Here is a 26609-nt window from a genome sequence, read left to right on the forward strand (position 1 = left end):
TGTGTATGTACAGCCTTCACTTTTATAGGAGCCAAAAACTTTGTTGTTTTGATAGTTGAAATTGTCTTAGTTCATCATCATGGAAGTTGTTCTGTGAAGCTAGAATCTTTATAGCATAGTTCCTGTGTCTACTAGAAACATGTATAAAAAGTTACTGTCTTCATGAGTACCAGTTTCTTAGTTAACGAACAGTTCCAAAAATTTTTAAGAATTTGAACTGGTGTTGACTGAATAGATTGTTAACTGATTTGTAATCTAATTTCACCATGCTAAATGGATGTAGCTTTAAAAATCAGTGTGGCATAAGCCAGTTCAGAACTTTGCACTTTGTAGCAAGGAGAATATCATATCTATTACTGTTCTGTTCAATTTTTAAAAATTATTGACTAGCCAGAAGATTTAGATTAATTTAACAGCCACTTATGTCTTCCTTACAGATGTTAGCACTTGCTGTGTTTATGAGATTTAAAAAAGTATATAGTCAAAGTGCCCTCACATACTGTTCTGCCTGCTTTTATAAAGCACAGCTACTGTACTGAATTTGGTCTTTATACTGTCCATGATTTTGTAACTACCACATGTGTATCTTTCCATAAAGGATATATATAGTATTGAATTTGTTTAAAACATTTCATTGAAATGTTATTTGAATTTGATGGAGTTGAACTTGCTTATTATGTGGTTTCTTTTTCCTTCTTTCTTTTTGTATTTATTTCTCTTTTCTGTTGGATGGATTTTCTTTGTTCTCATTTTCCATTTCTTTTCTGTGTGTTCCAAAGTAAACACTCTTTTTGGTGTTTTGAGTGCATAATTGGTAATGAAGTCTAAAATTAACCAGAACTCTAGCTTTTTTTCCTGAGCAATCACAGACCCTTAAAAGCTTTAACTTTATTAATCTCCCATCTTTTTCACTCTTTCAGTTATTTATTTTTTAAAGAACTTCCCAATTTGTAGTACATTTTAACTTTTTTTTTTTTTACAATCTTCCTTACCATTGCTTTTCAAATCTTAATTACTACTTCTGAGTTTCTTCTGATAATGAAAATCACAAACTATATTCATTTGTATCTTTGAAAACTTGTCATAATAATGATTTCACTTAAATTATTATCAATCATATCTAAAGAAGCGGGTATTTTTACCAGTTTTATCCTTTTCTGAGAAGACATCTCATTTTAGAGCTCTCTGTCTTCCTTTTCACATCTGCATTGCTTATATAGTTAGCTGCTTCTATATAGCATTGATACTGGAATCTTCCATTCTTTCTCCCTTTTTTGCCCTTCCCTCACCTCTGCTCTCCTTTTCTCCTCTCCTCCCTTTTCCCTCTCTCCCTCCCTTCCTTCCTGTCTTTCCCTGTATCCCTTTGCCTGCATGTCTGTCTGTCTGTTTCACCCTCCTCTCTCCTCATGTTGTCTTTCCTCCTTTTTTTCCTCTGGATATTTCTTTCTTCCTTTCTTTTTTTTTTTTTTTTGTAGCATTCTTTTCTTGTGTTACTGAATGCAGTATTTTCTGAGACCATGAATGTTAGTTTTTTGGGGGAATTTCCTTTTCTCTACAGAATGTCTGTTTTTAGTAACTTGTTCTTGTCACCTTTTATTTGTTGCTTTTGTGTCTGTTTTCCTTGTTAAGAACATTTCCTCAAAATGCTTGGTAATTTGAAGCTGTCTGTTTAATGGGGCAGGAATGTGACTAAATGAAAAGCCATTTGGAAATTTCGGAGAATGTGAATGGATCTCTCAACTCTGAACTTTAGGGTGATAAGGGTGAGTTATTTGTAGGAAGACCCTTAGTTTAGATATTTTTAGTTCAGCAGGTCGGATTCCCATGGAAGAATATCCTGTCTGGAAGTCTAGTTGCTAGTGTCTGTGGGAAAAGGACAGTGGATTTCTGCATTCACATTTCTGGTCTCTTATTTACTTAATCATCTTTTAGGTTATGGTGTCCATGCCCTAAACTGTGTTTGGTGTTCCCCAGGTTAGAGATTCTCTGATTTGCACTATTTGTTAATTTTGAAATGGCATAGGGATAATCATCTAGATGGGTGGTTGTATTTTCTCAGTTTTCATCCAGGTGTCCCTCCTCCCTTCTTCTCCTTTGCCTTAAGCTCCAGAAGTACTTGTATAGTTTCTGTGCCTTTTATATAATGTGTAATACATGAATTTCCCCTTTGCTGCTTATGATTTTGTTTTCTTGGAAATCTGAAGTTAGTTATATTTGTCCATCTACTTTCCAAAGTCTAGTTTTTTCCCTCTGTTGTGTCTCACTTGTTCATACCATTTTTAAAGATTTTTTTTCTTGAAACTAGGTTTGGCTTATCTCCAAAATAATTTTTTATTTGTTCTTTCTAATATACATTACTGTGGAGTGTATTTTTTAAAAATATATATTTTTTAGTTGTAGGTGGACACAGTACCTTTATTTTTTTGTGGTGCTGAGGATCAAACCCAGGACCTCATAGGTACTAGGCGAGCACTCTACCATTGAGCTACAATCCCAGCCTATTAGAGTGTATTTTTATATATTATACATGCTTGGTATATAACTTATTCTAATTATGATCCCATTCTTGTGGTTGTACATGATTTGGAGTTTCATTGGTGGTCCAAAATATATTATGTATCTTTAAGAAGCTTAAAGAATTTGAAATAATTCACTGTGAAAATTATTCATTTTCTCTTAAAATCTAAAAATTTATTTGTGATATCAAAATGATACTTATAATTCATTATACTTTATTAAACTACATTCTTCATTGTTTTATTTTTATGCTTTTTAGATTTTGAATTTTCTCACTTAAGTATTTATATAGTGTTTGTCATTTATTTCACTTATTTGACTATAACCAGACCTTAGTGGTTTTTTTCCTTTCTTTTTTAAACTTGTAGCAGTTTGTATCTAGTCAAATTATACATGACTACATATAACTTCTTTTTCTTTGAATTTGCTGTCATTTTAGGTCACATGGGGTGTAAAGGATTTACACAGAGCAGGAAAGAGGTAGTGCTGGGAATTTACCTACAGTGTTTATTGGTCATTCTCCCATATTTATTTATTTGTTTATTGTTTATTCATCCCATATTGGCCTTTTCTCTTTCCTGGTGACCTTAGATATAGTGTCTTCTTGATTTTTTTCCCTTGAACTTGTATTTATTTATTTACTTTTTATTGATTCTTTTTAGTTACACATGAAAAGAATATATATAGAATCTGTTTTGATAAAATTATGCATGCATATTATATCTTATTCTAATTAGTACCCCGTTCTTGTGGATGTACATGATGTTGGGATTTGCTTAGTTTTTTTTTTCATACATTCTTCTTCCCTTTTAACTACCATCCTTTTACTATAGATGAGGGCTCTATTCCACTTATTTATATCATTCTATAGAAGATTCTGTCTTATTCCTTTCTTCCCTACCTAAAATGTGGTAGCAGATCTATTGAGATTTTCCATGCTGGAGAGAGTGATGAAACTTTAATAAGAGTAAGAAAATAATCCTTTCTTTTTTTTTCTTTTTTTTTTTTTTGGAAGGGGAAGGCTTTCATTTTTGTAAGTTCCTATCAGATATTAAATTATTTTCTTTTAACCATACCATCCCTAATATTTTCAGTTCCATGGCCTTCATTCCTGCTGAGTACTGTCATCTCACTTTTTGCATATGAATCTTGTGCTATAGTGGTTCTCAACCCCTGCAGACCAGGTGCTTCCCTTTTAACCAAATAATTTATAATCCTACTTTTGATGTCCTTAAATAAAATTTGTAAAGTAATCTGCTTAATATAATTAAAAAATTATGTCCAAAAGTAATTTGTAGTTAGGGAGAGAAGGGACAGTAGGAAAATGGGCAGGAAGGCTGTGTGCTGAATGGGTTTTGGCCATTCAGGGCAATGTGTCTCCTTTGTTTTGCTTTAGCCTATACATGACAATCAACCTTGACCTGTGATTCTTTAGAGAACTCTCTTACTTTTCTGCAAGTAAAACCTCATAGCAATTTACATGCTTTGTGTTAGTTGATGCACAGGACTAGAATAAGGAGGTGCATTATAGATGCTTATGTTATCTGAGGGTCACCAGATGTTCTGGATTTTGTGAATCTAAAGAAAGATTATTTAGCTTTTAATATCTTAATAATTTAGGTGTAGGTTCCCTTTGGAATTTAGAATGCAGGGCTAAGAGAGGAGAGGTCAAAGGACAGTTCTCAAGGGGTAAGCCACTGTTAACATTTATACAAATTTTCTGGCACTCCTTGCATTCAGCCAAAGTCGTCATCTCTCCTCTCTTTAGGTCCCTGCAGTTTCTAAATATTTCCTGGGTTCTGTTTTAAAAGTGAGTTTGTTTAATGTTTTCTTTCTTATTTGGATTTCATCCTTTTCCTTTTCTTGTGGTGTTTACCTGTGTTGGATCTGTCAAAATTTTGTTGACAGATCCTCTCTTACTAAGATCTCTTCTTACTATTTTTCTCCTTTAACCATTTCAGTAGAGTTTCAGGAGTGAGTAGAAATAAATGTGTTATACACACAGATTTATCTTCTTTTGCTGACAGTAATTGTGAGATTCATTCTTGTGTCTTTAGCCAAATTTTGAGGGACACAGCCATACTTTGAAGTGTTTTGTCTTGCTAAAAATTGAGAATTTCTGTTTTCTTCTCCATTATCACTTCCTCCTCTCAGTTTATGTCTTTGAATTAATAACTTTTGTGTATACTTGTTTAATGTGAATGACTAGTTTTGGAGAAGTTGGGATGCATCTTAAAATTGATGGTGTGTCATTGGGTTTTTTTTCTAAGTGATACATAAAATAGTATGTAATGCTTTTGAAGTACAGGGAAGTATATAAATCCTATATGTATCTTGGTGAGGATAGGAACTTGAGATCTTCTAACATATTCATTTGAAATCATAGTACTAAATTTACTGGGTTAGCTAAGACAACATTTGCTTTTCTTTAGAAGTTTTTTTTTCTAGCAACACGTGGTCGTTCTCACTTTTACAATAGGTCCTATTAGTAGAGAATGTGCAAAGTGGAGGGGTTTTGACATGGGCAGTGATGTCACTGAGTGTTGTGTATATGGGTGCTTGATTTATATGTTATGTGTATGGCTGCTTGAATCATAATTGCTTGGCAAACTATTCCTTTTAGAGAAATAAATCTACTTACAATCATAAGCACTGTTTGTGTACCGACAAGGCTATTTTTATTAATCCAAACAAATTTTCTGTCTCATAAGATGAATAATATTTTGTTTAATTTGTGTTTACTTTTAGTACCCTAAAGCCTAAGATTTCATTACTGAAGTATGTTAAATTTGTTTTCCAGTTTACTCATTGGCACGTGTGAGCTCCATGTTTTTGACTCACAGTTGTGAAATCTGATTCATATCTTTCCTTTGATTTTTCTTGTTTATTTAGTAGAATTGCCTTAAGATCTTTCTTATCCTGTTTCTTGGCAGCCAGTATCTCAATTTTATTCTTTCAGTTACCTTACTCAGGGTTTCCCTAGTTGTAGGAAAGTAATTCAAATGCACCACCTGATTTGAGTATTTTATCCATTCATATGGAAAACAAAAACGAAATGTTTAACATTGATACAATTTTGTTCATTTTTATGGTTTGCTTTATTAATGAAGTTAGGAACTACTTCTGCTTCCTTGCCCAACAAATGAGGAGGGTGATTTTTAATGTTCAGTTGCATATAACCACTATAGTTTGAAGGGCTGACATTTCTCCCCTTCCTTTCTCTTCCTTTATCTGGCTCCTGACTTTCTTGAAATATTGAACGTTCTACTTAGGTTTTGTTTTTGCTGTGGTTTATTTTCAAAGGTCTTCTGTGATCTTTTAAAACATTTTAATTGTTAAAGTTTTCATTTTAATCAAAGAATCTTGTCTTTCAGAATATCTTAAAGTGAGGTCACATGACCCTGAGGAAGCTATTAGACATGATGTTATTGTGTCTATAGTTACAGCTGCTAAAAAGGATATTCTTCTGGTCAATGATCACTTACTTAATTTTGTGAGAGAGAGAACATTAGATAAACGGGTAAGTAGGAATAAATAATAATTAGTATGGTTTTATTTTTAATATTTGAAGCAATAGTATTCGTTTGAAAATAGTTTTTTCACAAATATAGTTATAAATTGATATTCAGTATCTGAGACTTGAAGGAAATATATAAAGTGAAGGAAATGAAAAATAGCAAATTGCACTTTACTGAGTTTGTATAATAGAAGCATCTTTACATTATAAAGAGAACTTTTTTGTTTTTATTTTAAGTGGAGAGTGCGCAAAGAAGCCATGATGGGACTGGCTCAAATTTATAAGAAGTATGCTTTACAATCAGCAGCTGGAAAAGATGCTGCAAAACAGATATCGTGGATCAAGGACAAATTGCTACATATATATTACCAAAATAGTATTGATGATCGGTAAGGACACTATATATGTATATTTGATGATTTTGGGAATCATAATTTCTTGCTCTCTTGCTTTATGCAAATTATTTTGTTTATAACTTTAAATTCCTTCCTTAGTTTTTACTGTAGGATAAGTGAAGTGAGTAGTTCCTTTTCCACCTAAGCCACAAATGAAGCAGTAATGTACATACAACTTTAGGGATGGGTACAATTTTTATGCTCATTTTTATGCACTATTTTTGAACAGAGTTAAATCTAAAAGTAGGGATGTATCTAGTTATAATTTAATTCATAATTGTATTATAAGGATTCTCAGTTTTTTCAAATGGAATTCAAATAAAAATAAACTGGATTAAGGGCATTTTAAATAAAACCAATTCCTAGTCAAGGCTAAATACAGTTTATCAATTTGTTTAAAAATACATTGTCTGCCTAAGGGTAGCTCTTGTATGTATCTCATTCCTTTAGTGGTTAATAAAGCCACAAATCCTGTTTATAGTCTGAATTGACAGGTTATTAGTGGGATCTAAATGATTATGTCTATAGCAGGTCAGAGTGAGAAAAGAATAGATTGTGTTAAAATTTGAAGATTTGTAGGAACTAGAACCTGAGGTCTTGGGTTCTAAGAAATTTATTTTTATAAAAGTAATTTTTAGATTTTTTGAGTGGGTGGTCTTAGTGTATAGAATTTGCATTATGATTTGTTAGGACATTTTCTTTCTTTCCTTTTTTTTTTTTTTTTTTTTTTTTTTGAGGTAGTACCTCTTCTGGCCCTCTCCATGCAGTCAGTGGTGGTGGGGGGGAACAGAGGTGACAGCAACAGCTCTAGGCTAATGAAGGAAGTGAGAGAGATAGAACTTTTTCTGAGTACTTTTAACTAGGCTGTTTTTCACAATGATCACTTTGAAAAGTGAGGAATTTCTTTAATATGTATTCATTATATGTTTTGGAATTTTATATACAAATTTAGTACATTTAAAAAGAGTCAACATGGTCCCTTTTTTGTTCCTTTATAGATTACTTGTTGAACGAATCTTTGCTCAATACATGGTTCCCCACAATCTGGAAACTACAGAACGGATGAAGTGCTTGTATTACTTATATGCCACACTGGATTTAAATGCTGTGAAGTATGTCTCAAATGTCACACTCTTCATCTTTTGCACTATTGGATTTTTTGGAAAAGAAACCACAAATAGTTGTGTTTGAAAATGTAAACTGTGTAATGTAAACATTGTTTAAAGGGTCAAGATACAATAAAATACTTGATTATTTTTAAAAAAAGTTTTGTCAAAATGACATTAAACAATTTAAAGCAATTAAAAAGTAGAGCTAACTGACTTGGAATCTTTTAGGATTTGATTTTTTTCTCTTAGGATTTTCATATTGTCAGTGTCTCAAGGAATGTGTTATACCTATTTTTTTAAAAATTTTCCTGAAGGTGTTAGAAAGGTCCATATTATGAAAATATTGCCATCTTACTTTCATGTGGTACTCATTTAAATTATGATCTAAAGCAGTAGGTCACAAATTTTTGTGCTGCATACCCTCAACACAGTATTATAGTTTAGTATAAGGGTAAGCACAAATTGTGTGTGTGTGTGTCTTTATTTATTTTCTTGCCATCTTGGGGATTGAACCCAGGGACATTTAACTACTGAGCTATATACCCAGCCTTTTTAATTTTATTATGAATCAGGATCTCATTAAATTCCTAAGGCTGACCTTGCCACTTGCATTCCTCCTGCCTCAGCTTCTACATTTGTTAGAATTATAGATGTGTATAACCATGCCCAGCTACAAATGTATTTTTATGATCACATTTTATTCAAAAGTACCTTTGGATGTCTGGGTAGTGAGTTAGCATTTGAGGCATGGAAGACACATTGCTAATCTAATCGAATCATATTAAGGATTAGGAATTTGAGGTCTAGGAATTTATTCTACATCTTAGAAAGTATAGAGCCACAGTAGTTGAGCAGTTTTATAGCTGTTAAGAATTAACATGTTTGAAGGAGCTATATATAATTTTCATTTGTACTTCTGCTTAATGGGACTTATGACTTCATTTCCTCTTTGGTAAAAAATATACATTCCTGATACTTTATACAGAATTGTACATTTCTTGATACCCATTGTATTTTAGGCACTGAAGTATGTATTGCTTTTGGCTAGTTTTACATTATAATGGAAAAGTAGTTGCAAAAGATACCCTGTGACCCATAAAGCTTAAAATATTTACTATCTGACCTTTTATAGGGAGTTAAAAACAAACAAACCCTTGCCACCCTCCAGTTCAAGTAGTATTTTTCTGATTTTACATATGGTGAACTGAATCACACAGAAATCAATTAACTTGGGCTGGGGTTGTAGCTCAGTGGTAGAGCACTTGCCTCGCACATGGAAGGCACTGGATTCAATCCTCAGCACCATGATAATAAAGTAAAGTAAAGGTATTGTGTCCATCTACAACTAAAAAAATATGTATTTAAAAAAAAAAGAAATCAGTTAACTTGCATAAAGTCGAACAAGTTTTAGTAAGAGAGAGAACCATTGTTTCAAAATCAGTTCTACTTGGTTCCAAAAGTCATTTTTTCCTTACTGTATGTAGTAAAATATACTAACTATATTTAATTTTTTTTATGTTGTAAATTTTTCTCTGCAGTTGGAATGCATCTTAAAATTGTCACTTGTCACAGTTTAATTGGGGATTCTTTTCTTTGTGGTACAATTTATAGCCTCTTAGATTGGATGAGATATGGCATATATATCCTGTTTGAAACAGTCTTCTTATTGGAAATCACAGTATATCTTGACTTCTTGGCTTAACTCAAGTATCATTCAGAAATAAAAATTAAGTGAAGATGCTTCTAAACAAAAATTGAGAATTTGCTACTCAAGATTTTATGTGAAAAAAATTAAAGAATTGTTTTTCATGAGAAGAAAGGATGGTATGCAAGAAGCAACAAAAATTTTCAAATATGTTTGCAAATCTAAATAAAGGATTGTGAAAAACAATAAGGTTTTTCTTTGTAAGGAATGATGGTATAGATTTAAAAGTAGCATCTAGGCTGATATTTAATCAGCATACTCTCTGCAATTAATTACATATGAACTCTCTCAAGTGTCCCTAGAACCCTCCCTCCCATAGTCTTGTGCCTAGTTACAGAAGGAGGGTCTCCAGGACATTTTTCCACTGTCCACTGTTCTGGTTGGTTGGTGCCATGAGTTTGTGAAAAATTTTGGACCCTATTAAATATAAAATATGTAAGATAATAGGTAAGTAATATGCATTGAAAAGTGTTTTGAGTAAGAGCAGACATGTCAACTAATTAGAAGATATGTCAGGTACGCATTTTAGGAATTTAACAGTTACCCTTAAAAGAATAGAATTAGAGTAGAGGGCTTCCAGATCCAGGGAGTGAAAAAGAATTAATAAAAACTTAATACCAGAAATAGAAAATAAGAAAAGTAATTATAAGTAGAAACACAAATTAAAAATAGGACTTATAAAACTAAACATATCAGATATTACTCATAAATGACAAATATATTTGATTGAATTTAAGTAAAACTCTCATTTACAAGAGACATTCTAAAAAATAGTGCCACTGAAAAGTTGAAAGTAAATTTCACTTTAGACCAATACTTGAAAAGACTTTGATTCTACAAAAATGGTGAATAAATGGATATAACTATTCAGTTAGGTATATATCATTTTATTCTCACCGACTTTGGAGTTAACTGATCAACAGTAATACTTGCCAAAATTTAATACTTACCTGTGTTTTCTCCAAAGACCATTACATTGTTTATTCTGATAAAGATAATAAATTCTGATAATAAATTACATAAATGCGAGTTATGAAGCATAATAAAGTTAAAATATCTATGATTATACCACCCAACCTGTGAAATCTTTGCCCTTCCATCTTCCTGTCTTCCTCCCAGAGATAACCTCTAGTCTCTTTTTTTTTCTCATCTCCTATAAAATACAGCTTTGTATGTGTATGTATGTAGGTATCCATTAATAATATGTTTATGCATGTTTTTGAACATGATGAAAATCGAATTTTGTGTATGGTCTTCAATGACTTTTAACTCTTGTGTTTCAAGATTGATCTATAATATAGGTTTCAAGATTGATCTCTATAATATAAAGAGTGATGGATCATTTATTCACTCTGGTGTAGAATTACATAATATCATTAATCCATGATTTTATTCCATTTTTTTGACATTGGAAACTTGTCAATGGAGAGGATGGACATTTGTGTTATTTCTTTTTGTGGTGTTGGGAATTGAACCCAAGACCTTGTACTTTCCAGGCAAGCACTCTACCACTGAGCTATACACTCCCAGCCCGTCCTTCCTTTCTTTTTAAAAACTATTTCAAATAGTAATATTAAGAATAAAGTTTAGTGCATGCCTGCTAGGGTTTCTCTATGGTATAATACATATTTCCCTTAAATTTAGCTACATTTTGGAATCACCTTGAGAGGTTTAGACAATACTGACACCTATATCTCTCCTTAAAAGCTTCACATTAAATTTGTCTAGAAGACAGTCTGGGCATTGAAGTTTTCAGGAAAACATTGAGGAGATTCTAATATGCAGTCAGGGTTTTGAATCACTGGTGTATAGTTAGGAATAGAATTGTAGAGTGTGTTTATTTTCATCATTATAAATTAGTATTGAATTGATGCTACTTTGTACTCCTACCAATGGTTTCTGATTTTCTACATTCTCTTGCATATTATCAGACATCTTAAATTTTTTGCTAATTTTTTGAGTATCTAATTTTATCTTTAATTTTCCTGAGTACTGATAATACTGATCTTTTCTTAGCTTTATGGTCTATTAATGTTCTAATATTATCATACTTTTACCACCGTATATTGTAACACCTGTCTTTATCTATTTAAATTACCATTCTAGCCCAGAAGGTGTTTAAATGTATGACCTGTACTTAAGCCAGAAAGGCCTTAAAAATAACTGCTTGGCAGGCAGGTTCTTGGGGAGAACTTATTTGTTAAGGATTCTTTCTTCTTGTTGAAAGAACCAAATCTTTTGTTCTATGACTATTTTGTTTGGGGGAAGATAAAATATTTCCTAAATGTTAGACTTTTTGATAAGAACCAAATTTTGGATAATCCAAAGTAAATGAAATATCTTGATTATTGAAAAAGAGGCAAGTTTGAGTACCATCTAATAATGGTGTGTATCTCCACCTCCCACATGTTTCCCAGAACTTCTGTTCATGAGGAGAGTAGGGGTTGGTATCACATCTCTTAGTTGTGATCTTCTTTTCATTGAGTTGGTTCTCATCTAGACAATTTTGTACTTCTGAGTCTGAAGGATGACTTGCCCAACTGGGAGCAGAAGATAGGAAGAGAGGTTCTCTTCATCTGGACAGTTCTCTGACTGAAAGCCAGTGGTAGCTGTCTTTTTCTTTGAGTGGATGCAAACTTCTGGTATGACAGTAGGAGCACCTGATAAGGGAATTGACTGTTTAGAATGCCATCTAACAACATAACAAACAAGAGTATCCAGGTTCTACCCAGAGTTTTCACATTTAAGTGACAAATTGGATTTAGACTAAGAAAAAAATAAATGGATTTTTCCTAGTGTAATATTGCTTCTCCTAGTATAGCTGTTTTTTTTCCCTATCAGAAGAAAGGCAATTTAGATAGGCAATAAACAAGAACAAACTGCTGTTTAGTGATTGCATAAAAATACTTGAGAGAACAGTTCCCCTATATATGTTTTATATGAATTCTTAGACAATGATGGTCACTTTTTAATTTCTACTATAGTTATCATAGCTTATAATGAGCTTTAGAATTGCTTGAGATTTCATCTTTAATAAATAAGTAACTTAATAGGTTAAATAATTTCCTCTTTGTTTTAAGTGAAAGCAAGTTTCAGCATCCAGTCTTTCAGAAATTGTAAGTAATGATGAGTTATATGAAAGAGAGTGCATTGACTTTGGATTTCAGAAGTAATTTCACAGATGACTACTTGCTTCCTTGAAAGTTATATTTTAATTATGTAATTTACGCAGTTTTTAGGCTTTTACAGTCTGCTGGAGAATGGATATTTTGCTTTCACTATATATTAATAAATTATGCCAATGAAACTTCATGAAATTTTAATAACTTGAAAATAATAATAAAGTATTAACTGTTTAAATTTTTACATTCTAAGTTGAAAATGCCCTAATACTGTTGCTTTGTATCATTTTAAAGTGACTGCAGTACAGAAATTTTTAAGTTTCCAAATTCAAACTAGTTATTGCCTGTAAGAAATCCAAAGGCATTTAAAAATGTTTTAAATGAGAGAATGGAAAATTAAACAATTTTCTTTCTATCAAAGGAAATAGAGCTGTTTTATATGCTTTGTATTTTTTTTTTTTTTACTTATCTGGCAGTGCTTTGTGTGTGTGGTAATTGAGGTTGATGGAAGTGTAGATAATTAAAAATAAACCAATGAAAAATATTTGTTTTTTGAAAAATTTCCTTTTAAAATTTAAAAGTGTGTGACTTTGATATTCCATAACTTAATGTATTGTTAATACTAATTGTTCTTTGATTTACATATCTGTTTAAAAATTACCCAAGTTTTTTTAAATTTAAATTTTTGCCTAAGAAAAAGACACTTATTAGGAGGACATCAGAATTTTGCCAAATTAAAAGAATATTGACTTAGCGTAAATAATTCCTGTCAATTTAAAGTTTAAATACAATACCCGTTTTAGGAAAAAGTATCCCCATTTTCTCATAGTGATATCTCTTTTCTGTTTATGTCTTTTGACTCTATTTCATTCTACCTTCTACGGACCTTTCTTCTTCATTTATTCCTTTATTAAATTTATAATCTCTCCAATTAATTCATACTCCTTAGCTTACAAATGTGCTCTCATTAATCATAAATATTAATATTGCTTATTTTTAGACAAAGTAAAACACAACCACTGTGAATCTCTTCTTTTGATCCTATTCTTTATTATTGTTATATTTGATTCCCACTTTTCTGCTATACATCATCATTTGCTAAGTCCTGTGAATTTTACCTCTGTCATCTTTGGTAATTTGAAACTTTTTTAAAAAAATATTTTTAAAGTTATAGATGGACACAATATCTTTATTTATTCTTTTTTTTTTTTTTTTAATGTGTTGCTGAGGATTGAACCCAGTGCCTCACATGTTCGAGGCAAGCGCTCTACCACTGAGCTAGCCCCAGCCCTTGAACCTTTTTTTAATAGTTATGTATTCAGATCATTCTGGAAAGATTTTTTTAACCTATTTTGTATGTTTGTGTTTTTTAGAGCATTGAATGAAATGTGGAAATGTCAAAATCTGCTCCGACATCAAGTAAAGGATTTGCTTGACTTAATTAAGCAACCTAAAGTAAGCTAAATTTTAAAGAAAAAATTCCCATTGATGTTAAGTTTTGTAAAATACACAATTTTAGTTGCTGTTTATCTTTGCTGCTTTGTGTTAACTCTCTGAAACAGTTCTGAATATAGATATAACTTATGATTCCTAAATTAGCTGTAATTTTAAAGAAACTTATATAGAAAAAAGTTTAAGTGTTTATTTGCAAAAGGGGATAGTCACCAAAAAAGAGAATGTGCTTCTGTGTGTTCAAAATTAAGAATTTTTGTTATCTTTAAAGAAATAGACCATAACTCAGCATTATTGAAAGTTTAAAAAATGGAATAAAATTACCCTTTTATTTTGCCACACTAATACTCCCCACATCTTTGTATGCTCTTAGGATTTTAATCCTAATAATCCATGTAATTATAGTACAGTATCTTTGTATTTTTACTTCTAATTAATATTATAGTGATTTTAAAGTGTTATGAACATCTCTTAAATATAGTTAAATGATGGTATTCATATAATAAAGTATCATTTTATTTTTAGGCATTTAGAATGATTCAGTATTAGGTAGACCCGTATAATTCATCCAAAACACAGTGCCTTGTACCTGGTTATTTTAAATTGCATTGAGGGAAAACAGCAGTATTATTTTTTTATTCTTCCTCAGTCCACAGTGATTTCCCCAGGCCCTTTCATCACACAAACCTCATATTTCTGGATAGTCAATAAAGCAGTATTGTTTTATCTAAAGGGAGAAAATTTCCAGTTTGGGTTAATTTGACCAATTGCTTTATAAATCCATAAATTAGCAGTAGTTGTTTTAGATATTTATAGTGATCCTTTCATTTTTTAAAAAACCCTTAAGTGTGGTTTGAAGGTTTCAAAGATATTGTACCATTTGTTTGCCTAACTGAAGCTTATGTCTGAGTAGTATTTAAAAAAAATATTTTTAGTTGTTAATGGATCTTTATTTTATTTATTTATATGCAGTGCTGAGAATTGAACCTAGTGCCTTACACATGCTAGGCAAGCTCTCTACCACTGAGCCACAACCCTAGCCCCTTTTGTTTTGTAGGCTAACAATATCCTCTTTATGTTATATTGAACATATAACCTATCTTCTATGATTGTTGAGTATATTGAACCTGTTGGAATATGTTTTCCCTTATAATAAATGACTTAAAAACCAATTAAGTGATTTTTCTTTTTCTGAACCCTAGTTAAATTATTTCAATCAGCATGTGTTTCAGTGAACCTTATAATGCAGTAAGTCATTGTGTTTCAGTGAGTAATCTCTGAGTTAACTGCCTGTTACTTTGAGCAATATTAATATACTTCCTTCTGGCCAAACATGCAACAATGTTATTTAAAAATATGAGATGTTCTTATATTTATGTGTATAGAATTCTTGATTTTGGTGCATCGTTGAAGTCATAATAGCAGCCAGGCATTATGTTAATTGTGTAGATCATATTCACATCATGTTGCTCATGATTTGTGAGATTTTAATCAAGTATAAGTTTGCTTTTGACTCTGAGTCTCTTCAGATTTTATTTATTTAGTTGGACTTCCTTATCTTGCCTCTTGATAAAAACTTGAAAGGGTCTCATAACTTTTTTACTTAGTCATATATGAAATCATAAAGTCTCAATTCATTTGCAGTGCTTAGTTTTTTTCTACTTTGTCTCATAATAATTGTCAAGTAGGAATTCACAGTGGGATTGAAGAGGAAACAAATGGAGGAGGATAGTACTCCAGAGGAGTTGTGTTGTGAGAAGAATTAGTAGTTTCTCTCTGATTATTCATACTAAAAATTATAATAGACATAACTTAATTAAAGTTAGAAAAAATACAAAGGTATGCTTGAATTTTGGGTATTTATATTTCCCTATTTTTTACCAGGAAGATTTAAATATTTAACAATTAGTGGTTTTTTTTTTTTTTTTTGACTTTCTTCATTATTCATCTGAGTAAGCCAGTTTTAAATTTTTGGCTCAGCCACATAGCCCTTCTACTTCATTGAACTGAGTTGATTTGCTCAGTGTTAGTCAAAAGTAGCCTTTTTTTTTTTTTTTTTTTTTTTTAAACACGGTACTGGGGATTGAACCCAGTTGTACTTGCAAGGCAAGCACTCTACCAACTGAGCTATCTCCCTAGCCCTAAAAGTGACTTTTTAATTTCTATTATTGCACTTTTGTTGGTGTACTTTCTATTTCATGTGAATCAACTTGTAGAAAGCCTAGCACAGTCTCTTTTCTCCCTAAGTCAAACAATATAAATTTTGTGTTTTTTAAAGTATCATTGTTCAGTACTTTAAATTCCAAATATTTGGGAGTTAATTCTTGTACTTTATTATGCTTTATCTCTCACTTCCTTTTAGCTACCTCCTTCATAGGGATGGTTTATTTGTTTTATTGCCTTTAAAGCAATATTTCTATAACTTAGTATTTTAAATAAAATTTATCAATAACATATTTTTGGTTTTATAAAATATGACACTGTCAATATATATATTGGATAGTTACCAGTCTTTTTATATATGTGACTTTACATGCAATAGTACATGAATGTATGTGCAGTAAAATGTAGTGAGCACATTTATTCAGTGAAATTACACTTCCTTGTTAAAACCCATATCTAGAAACCATAAAAACATCTTTTTAATTGTCTTTTTCCAATGTCTTTGCCATAAGCTTTATGACTATGCCTGAGAAACCTCAAGTCATTTGAGATTTATGCATGTATCAACTTTTTATTTAAAATAGGTCTAAAATCTTGAAAACTAACTAGTTTTCAATTTTGTTTTCCTTCCAAAACATACCCCTTTCTTTCAGCTCTAAAATTGCAAAATATCTACCTGTCCAAAAAATACTATGTAGTAGTCAGTTTTTTAATTGAGAATTGACAGATCAGGGTGAAGTAAGCGGTGATGACAGTGGAAAACAAGTTCATGTCTATCTCCCACCTAGTTCATCTAGGATTTAAAAATAGCTAAAGGAGGATACAGTAGCCTGGGAGTGGTGGCACACACCTGTAATCCCAGTAACTTGGAGAATTACAAGTTCAAGGCCAATCTCATCAACTTAGTGACATTCTGTCTCAAAATAAAATAAATAGAGCTGGAGATGGAGCTTAGTGGTAAATGATAAAGCTCCTTTGGATTCAATCCCCAGTAAGACAGGAAAAAAAAAAAAAAAAAAGGAAGGATATAGTTGTGGTAAGGGCATGGGACTGCAGCATTACTAGGTTATGCTTACCTAATTTTTTGAAGATTGTAATATAGATTCTTGTCAGGCCATATTTTAATTTTGAATTTTTTTGTGATTTACAGACAGATGCCAGTGTCAAGGCCATATTTTCAAAAGTGATGGTTATTACAAGTAAGTTATTTTAAATCTATATAAAATTTTAGATTTAATTGAAGTAATTCTTATAATTTGTTTCATTTTAGGCTTTGAAAATATAACACATGATTAATACATTGTTACTTGATATTCAACAGACAACTCAGCTTTCCTTTTTTTTTTTCTGATTTTTACTTTGCATATTATATAGCATTTCAGATTTTCTTTTGTGTGAGCATGAGTTGGAGAAAGGACTTATTGCATAAGTTTATTTTTGAGAATTCACTTAAATCATTATATGCACTTTAGTGTTGTGCTGTTGCTTGCTTTTCATAAAATGTGAATTTAATGAATCTAATTTCACACTGAGTGAAAATTGAGACTGAAAGATATGCCCAATGACTACATGACAGTTTCTTTGAAAAAATATTTATTTGCTTTTTTTGTTTTAAGTGATGCTCAATGAATGTTATTTAATTGCATTGAACAGTAAATACAAAAGATGTGTTGCACATCTTTATTTAAAGCAAGAGTATGGAAATAGCTATTTTTGTGGTGATTTGCTTTTCCTCCCACCTCAACATCACTATGTATAGCAGATGGGTTAATCAGAGAGGTAATCAGAAATATCTGGCAGAATGAGTCTACTGAACTTCCACTTGATGGTAATGAAGAGATCTTAAGATGGATTTGAAATGCTGAATATTGCAAGATGTGTGTGGAAGTAATGCTAAGACATTGAAGAGTGCAGTGACTTAATTTACTGTGTTTTAGGTTAAGTGATTGGAGTTTTAGTGTGAGTAGATATTTTAAGACTGAAATATATTTCAAACCTGGGTAGATAAACTAGTTTTCAGTTCTTTTTGCAATTATAGTAAATAGTTTTATGCTATTGCTTTTTAATCACTATTCCTCAGGAGTTTGGTTAGATAGTATATGCTACTCCTCTTAAGGAGATCATCACCTGTATTCTTTCTGTTTTTTTTCCCCCTGTCCATTTTCTTCCAGCAAATACAATATTTTTCAGTTTCTGTTTGAGGAAAGCTAGTATCCTGTAGGTGTTAAGGCTGTTGTGACAAAGAAAGAGTTGTATGATCAGATAATATTTATATAATGCTGACTTTATGGTTTTTTGTTTCGTTTTCTCTCTCTTCCCCTCCATCTTCCCTCTCTCTCCCTTTTGCATCTCTCCTGCCCCTTTAATGTGATGCCTGTTCGGAAAGGGCTGTAAAATGACATTTTCCAAAACTATTTAAAAACAATACTACCTTTTTCTGAATACCATTACACTCCAGTGAATTGCTAGTGATGTTTGGATCAGTTTGTAAAGTACTGCACTAGCAGTGTTCCAACTTCCCTTCGGGTTCTTAATACATACTCAAGCTTATTGCTTAAAACTTACACAAACGTTTAGTTTGTCTTCTGTAAGCACTTGTGTTTTATCTGTTGTACTAACATATGGTGCCCTTTCTTTGCAATGAATTTTTTCTCACATAGAAAACATGAAAAGATCATATAGCCTGTACTTAGGAGGATTAATTTATTAATGTATTCTTTCTACATTTAGTTATTCAATCATTCTTGCTAAGAGTTAATATATAATTTTAGAATGTGTGAACTCGAAGACTGAATTTCTGCTACTTTTCTATACCCAGTTTTATAATTTTTGTTCTAGTCTTTAGCAGTTAAATAGCCAGGGGGAAAAAAATAACCAAAAAAACAAAACAAAACAAAAAAAAAAACAGACTAGGATCAACATTTTATTAGTTCTCATAGGTGTTTTGATACACAAGACTCATTAGAGTAATATGAAGTCTTGTACAAAACTCATCCCTTCTCATATGGTAATAACATATCCAACAGTAACACTGGGAACAGCTTATTCATTATATGTCAGTTCCAGATACCAAGTACATGTATATGAATTTTCTCTGGATTGGCATAACAGTAAACATGGAAATACAATATAATAGTTTATCTATAATAGTTTACATGTTATCTTGGCGATATATCTCTTGCTATGAAGTTGAAGAGAACAATATGGGCAACAAACCTGAGGAACACTAATAAAATTGGTATTATTCAGGTTGACTGTGATCTTTAAATACTATAAGAAGTTACTTAGAAATAGCCAGTGTAGTGTAGTCACTTCCTGTGTAGCAGTTTCTTCATAGTGATCCTGTTTTATATTTATAGAAAGCAAATTTTATTTGTGAAAATTGACTGTTGATGGTGCTTCACAGTTTATTTTATTGAACTAAACTGAACAAGGATTATTAATCAAAATAACAAAATAAATGAAAAGTATTGATCTTTTATAATCTTAAGAAATTTAAAAATGTATTTTAACTAAATTTTTATTTATTTTAAGGAAATTTGCCAGATCCTGGTAAGGCTCAGGATTTCATGAAGAAATTCACACAAGTGTTAGAAGATGATGAGAAAATAAGGAAACAATTAGAAGTACTTGTTAGTCCAACATGCTCCTGCAAACAGGCTGAAGGTTGTGTGGTAAGGAGAGAAAGAAATAATGTCTGAAAAACACCTCAGATAGTTTCTGTTCCCTCCCTCCACTTTAAAGAGTAATTTCCATTTATTATATGAAATTTAGAAAATGTCACATAAGTAACAATACAAATAAACTCTAATCCCTCTATTAGATAAATGTTATTAATGTCATGGTGTGTATTCCAAAATGAAATCATTATATATATAGTTAAACATTTTAATTATTTTGTCAACTATATTAAATAACTATGTTGAATGTGTATACCATGATTTACTAAATAATCCACTTTGTTATATGTTTAGATATTTCCCATTTTTTGATTAATGCAAAGAGCTGTATAGTATCTCTGTAACTAAATATTTTTGCAAATTCTTGATCCTTTATTACAAATTCTTCGACATACATATTGCGTGACTTAAAGGACTATTTTAAAAATCTTCAATGTGTATTGGTAAATTTTTCTAAAACTGATCATTTTCACTAACTGCCAGTGATGAGAGCGATTATCTTCTCTTTCATAATATTGGCCATATCATCACTAGAAACAAAACTCAATAAAAACCAACAAAAACATAGTTGTTTTAATAGAATTTGTATTTGTTGGTTGCTAGTCATCTGGTCATCTTTTTTTCCATAAATTTCTTAGCTACTCATGCATCTTTTGTGAATTGCATGTTTATAATCTTTGCCTATTTTTGTGGAATGGTATTTATTGATTTGTTAGTTCCTTATATGGCATTGTCTGTTAAGTTACGAATAATTTTCTATCAGTTGTAGTTTCCCCTTTGATTTTATGATGTTCTTTATGTATCATAATTTCTATTTTTATCTAGCTGGGACTAACAGTATATGCCTTATGGTTTTTGCCTTTGGTGTCCTGATTACAAAATCTCATTCTATCAAAAGTCAGTGAAAAATATTTACTATTGTCAGTTTTTCTTAATCTGTTATTCATGTATCTTCTGAGCTGTTTTTTAGAGAAAGATGATTCTTGGTTCTGCCCCAGGTTAACTAAGTAGAATTTTCAGAAAGAGGTCCCAGAATCTGTAGTTTTGGAACAAGTACCCCTGATAAGCTTGCTAAAGTTAGTGTGTCTACTGATCCTTGGTTTTATTTTATATTTTTATCCTTCTGGACTATTTTTGGTAAACAACATGATATAGGGATCTTTGTTTTTGTTCCAAATTTATCTTCAGTTATTTTAATATGTTACACTGAGTAATCTACACTTTTCCTATTTACTTGAAATGTTACCTTTGTCATATACTTAATTCTTAATCTAGTTTTTAATAATTTTTGACATGTTCAGTTCTTATTGATTTGTTTATTGCAGCACCAGTACTACATGGTTTTAATTATTTGTAAACTCTTAATATTACAATGTAATGATTTGTTTAAACATTTTTGTGATATTTTAAAACTCTGCATTACAGCGTGAAATAACTAAGAAGTTGGGCAACCCTAAACAGCCTACAAATCCTTTCCTGGAAATGATCAAGTTTCTCTTGGAGAGGATAGCACCTGTGCACATAGATACTGAATCTATCAGGTATTCATATACAAAAATACTAAGTTTTCATTACTATTCACTCATGCATTTAGTAGGTGAATGACTATTGAGTACTGCTATATGCAAGGCACCAAACTAACTACTCATTTATGTATACTTATATAAATTTGCTCCTGTATACATACACACACACACACACACACACACACACACAACTTCTGTATTTACATATATACACATGTGCACTCATCTGTGTATATCTTTATTTAGTTTTTCTTCTTTTTTATTTTAATTTTATGCATTGGTTCAAATTATATGAGAAATTGTCGATCCAAGCCTAGTATTATATGTTAATAGTATACCAGGAATGCCTCTTTTGTTAACTTCCATAGATAAATTAAGTAGCATAAATTTTAGTTACAGCCTCAGGAAAGGAAAACTAGTTGAATTTGTTTTGAAGGAACATATGAGGTATTTTCACAAGTATGTGAGAATTGAAAGTGTTTTTAAAACAACTCTCATTTAAAGTTTCAACTTTGATCCAGTTGCAGTGGTACATGACTGTAAGCCTATCCTCTCGGGAGGCTGACGTAGGAGGATTGCAAGTTCAAAGCCAGCCTCAGCAACTTAGTGGGGCCCTAAGCAACTTTTAGCAAGACCCTGCCTCAGAAAAAAAAAAAAAAAAAAAATTAAAAGGGGGCTGGGAATGTGACTAAGCAGTTAAATGCCTCAAAGTTCAATCCCTGGTTACTGTGCCCCCCCTCCCCAAAGTTGAGGCTTGATAACATCTGTGACATCTTCAAAAATTCTTTCTTTTTTTGTTTGCTTTCCCTTTTGTGAAATGTTGACAGAACTTCCTCCTGGACTTTTCCTTAAAATATTTAAAATATTTTGTGAACAAGTACTTTTAAAAATATAGCATACTGGGGTTGGGGTTGTGGCTCATCGGTAGATTGCTTGCCTAGCACATGTGAGGCATTGGGTTTGATCCTCAGCACCACAAAAAGTAAATAAATAAAAAAATGAAGGTATTGTGTCCACCTGCAACTAAAAAAATATTTTAAAAATATAGCATATTGACTTATTAGTCATCTGTAGTGCCCTTTGGGAGTGCATATTAAAATCTAAAATAATACTAATGACTTGTCATAAAGTCTCTTTGGGGATGTTTTGTTGACTGAAAAAGGATATCCCTAAGAGGTAATTTTTTTTTTTCAATTTATTTTTAAAGTAAACAAATGGGATACATGTTTTTCTGTTTGTACATGAAGTAAAGGCATACCAATGGTATAATCATACATTTACATAGGGTAATGGTGTTTGATTCATTCTGTTATTTTTTCCTTCCCCCCACCCCTCCCACCCCTCTTTTCCCTCTATACAGTCCCTCCTTCCTCCATTCTTGCCCCCCTCCCACCCCCCATTATGTGTCATCATCCACTTATCAGCGAGATCATTCGTCTTTTGTTTTTTTTGAGATTGGCTTATCTCACTTAGCATGATATTCTCCAGTTTCATCCATTTGCCTGCAAATGCCATAATTTTATCATTCTTTATGGCTGAGTAATATTCCATTGTATTTATATAACAGTCTCTTTATCCATTCATCAATTGAAGGACATCTAGGTTGGTTCCACAATCTGGCTATTGTGAATTGAGCAGCTATGAACATTGATGTGGCTGTATCTCTGTAGTATGCTGATTTTAAATCCTTTGGGTATAGGCCAAGGAGTGGAATAGCTGGGTCAAATGGTGGTTCCATTCTAAGTTTTCTAAGGAATCTCCACACTGCTTTCCAGAGTGACTGCACCAATTTGCAGCCCCACCAGCAATGTATGAGTGTACCTTTCTCCCCACATCCTCGCCAACACCTGTTGTTGCTTGTATTCTTGATGATCGCCATTCTAATTGGGGTGAGATGGAATCTTAGGGTAGTTTTGATTTGCATTTCTCTTATTACTAGAGATGTTGAACATTTTCTCATATATCTGTTGATTGCTTGTAGATCTTCTTCTGTGACGTGTCTGTTCATTTCCTTAGCCCATTCGTTGATTGGGTTATTTGTATTCTTGGTGTAAAGTTTTTTGAGTTCTTTATATATTCTGGAAATTAGTGCTCTATCTGAAGTATGAGTGGCAAAGATTTTCTCCCACTCTGTAGGTTCTCTCTTCACATTGCTGATAGTTTCCTTTGCTGAGAGAAAGCTTTTTAGTTTGAATCTATCCCAGTTATTGATTCTTGCTTTTATTTCTTGTGCTATGGGAGTCCTGCTAAGGAAGTCTGATCCTAAGCTGACATGTTGAAGATTTGGACCTACTTTTTCTTCTATAAGATGCAGGGTCTCTGGTTTGATTCTGAGGTCCTTGATCCATTTTGAGTAGAGTTTTGTGCAGGGTGAGAGATAAGGGTTTAGTTTCATTCTGCTGCATATGAATTTCCAGTTTTCCCAGCACCATTTGTTAAAGAGGCTATCTTTTCTCCATTGTATATTTTTGGCCCCTTTGTCTAGTATGAGAAAATTGTATTTATTTGGGCTTGTGTTCATGTCCTCTATTCTGTACCATTGATCTACCTGTCTATTTTGGTACCAATACCATGCCATTTTTGTTATTATTGCTTTGTAGTATAGTTGAAGTTCTGATATTGTGATACCCCCTGCTTCGCTCTTCCTGCTTAAGATTGCTTTAGCTATTCTGGGTTTCTTATTCTTCCAGATGAATTTCATAATTGCTTGCTCTATTTCTGTAAGGTTCGTCATTAGGATTTTAATTGGAATTGCATTGAATCTGTATAGCACTTTTGGTAGTATAGCCATTGACAATATTAATTCTGCCTATCCAAGAACATGGGAGATCTTTCCATCTTCTAAGGTCTTTCTCAATTTCTTTCTTCGATGTTTTATATTTTCTTTGTAGAGATCTTTTACCTCTTTGGTTAAATTGATTCCCAAGTATTTTATTTTTTTGAGGCTATTGCAAATGGAGTTGTTTTCCTCATTTCCCTTTCAGATGTTTCGTCACTTGTGTATAAAAATGCTTTAGATTTATGCGTGTTGATTTTACAGCCTGCTATTTTGCTGAATTCATTGATGAGGTCTAGAAGTTTCCTGGAGGAGTTTTTTGGATCCTCTAAATATAGAATCATGTCATCAGCAAATAGTGACAGCTTAAGTTCCTCTTTTCCATTTGTATACCTTTAATTTCTTTAGTCTGTCTAATTACTTTGGCTAGTATTTCAAGAACGATGTTGAATAGAAGTGGTGAAAGAGGACATCCCTGTCTTGTTCCTGTTTTTAAAGGGAATGGTTTCAGTTTTTCTCCATTAAGAATGATGTTGGCCATGGACTTAGCATAAATAGCCTTTACAATGTTCAGGTATGTTTCTACTATCCCTGTTTTTTCTAGTGTTTTGAGCTTGAAGGGGTATTGTATTTTGTTGAACGCTTTTTCTGCGTCAATTCCTAAGAGGTAATCTTTTACTAAAAGAGAAGAATGGGTAATATTTTGTTTGTACAGAGACGAGACAAAGAGTATTGTAGGCACTGAGATTAACATGTCATGCTAACTGGATAGGAAAGAAAAGGGATATTTACAAAATGATTGTCATATATTTGAATTATAATATGGATTTGATCCTTGAAAAATAGATTTAGATCAGATTGTGGAAAGCCATTAAGGTTGAACTTTAGATTTTTACTTCAGTTTTACTTCATTCTCTGAATTTTGAGAACTACAGTTGATAGGAGGAGGGGAAAGACTGCTAAGCAGTGTTGTGATTGTCTCCCTATGGTAGTTGAATGAAAAGGAAAGAACCTATTTGCAGGAGGTTTTAAAATAGCAACCTAGATATTGTCATCTTATTGGATGTAGGGAATAAAGGCAAGGAAACAAAAATAGAAGAGTTTAAGTCCAGATAATGAAGAGAGTACTGATACCTTGAAAAGAATGATGGGAGCTGAATTTGTTGGAGATGAGAAAGGATGCGCTGCTTTTTTAGATGTGACAATTTTTTTACATCAAAGAATAGTGAGTTTAATATGAAACCTGGAGAATGGATGATACACTGAGGTTCTGTAGAAAAAGTAAAAAGATAATGGACAGAACCATGAAAGTGTTTTTTATAATAGAGAAATTATAGAAGTATAATTATTATTGCAATGGTAACCATGGTAACAGATAGTGAAAGTTTTCAGAGTTAAGGTATACTGTGGACAGACAGGGACTAAAGACTATGAATAAATCTTTGGCTTTAGCAATCAGGAGATCGTACTGATCTAGAAGATACGTTAGAACATAAACAGTAACAGTAATTAGTGTGGATAATGTGACTGGGAGGACTCTAAAAACGTTTTCAAGTTATAACTTATTTACTTAACTTTATGAGATAGGAACTATTATTATTCCTATTTTATAGAGAAGGAGCTGTGAGTTAGAAACGCAGTAAATTAAAATGACTATAGAAAGCACCACACTGTACAATAGCCTCAAGAAAGTCTTTCAGTTCCTTCTAGTAGTCAGCCAGCGCTCATTTCGTCCAACTCTTTCTGACAGTATTAACTAATCTCCTCAGTCTCTTCATTTTAAAGTTGAATATTTTTTAATAAAATTGAAAGTCTTTTTCCTAAATATTTCTTGGCTAATTGGATCTCTTTGAGGAAAGCCTGTTATTTTCCTATGAGGGCCTCAGGAATTGTCTTTGTTACTGATTACAAGAATATTTTATAAGTTAAGACTGTCTTTGTTTTTTTTTAAATTTATTTTTATTGTAAACAAATGGAATACATCTTGTTTCTGTACATGGAGTAACAGCATACCATTTGCGTGATCATACATTTTACATAGGTTAATGATGTTTGATTCATTCTGTTATTTTTCCTCCCCCCCCACCCCTCCCACCCCTCTTTTCCCTCTATACAGTCCCTCCTTCCTCCATTCTTGCTCCCCTCCCACCCTCCATTATGTGTCATCATCCACTTATCAGCGAGATCATTTGTCCTTTGGTTTTTTGAGATTGGCTTATCTCACTTAGCATGATATTCTCCAATTTCATCCATTTGAAGATAAGACTATCTTTTAAAAGGCTAAAACTCAGTTTATCTTTTAAACCTGTGTTTGACATTAATAAATATTAAGTTATATAATTCTGTTAGCTGTACCCTGTTGGCTTACTTTTGGCCTTTGAAATCATATTAGCTAGTTCTGCTTTTTACATTAAAATTTATTATTGGTCTTTATTTTAGTATAAGGTGAACATAGAGATCTAACTTGTTTAAAGGCACGTGACAGCTTGCTGTTGAAAATATGGATCAGATTGAAGATTTTTATTTGGAGTAGTTGAAGATAATGAGAATAGAGTAGGGAAAATGATGAAAAAGAAAATACCCTCAGGAATATACTCTTGAAAGGATGATAAATTTAAGAGGTTCCTATAAGGGTGATAGGTACAAT

At 32.0% G+C, this 26609-nt stretch overlaps 1 protein-coding gene across 1 annotated transcript in view; it reads left to right on the top strand.

The window, feature by feature from the left end:
• The window catches only part of Pds5b (PDS5 cohesin associated factor B), a 193955-nt gene that overhangs the window by 100721 nt on the left and 66625 nt on the right, over positions 1–26609 (top strand). The window contains 7 exon segments of the mRNA XM_047552945.1: positions 5892–6037; positions 6272–6423; positions 7428–7541; positions 13739–13820; positions 17131–17179; positions 19515–19654; positions 21086–21201. Coding sequence (XP_047408901.1) covers positions 5892–6037; positions 6272–6423; positions 7428–7541; positions 13739–13820; positions 17131–17179; positions 19515–19654; positions 21086–21201 — 799 coding nt within the window.

The sequence above is a fragment of the Sciurus carolinensis genome, chromosome 5 (assembly GCF_902686445.1).
Source record: "Sciurus carolinensis chromosome 5, mSciCar1.2, whole genome shotgun sequence".
Taxonomy (NCBI): domain Eukaryota; kingdom Metazoa; phylum Chordata; class Mammalia; order Rodentia; family Sciuridae; genus Sciurus; species Sciurus carolinensis.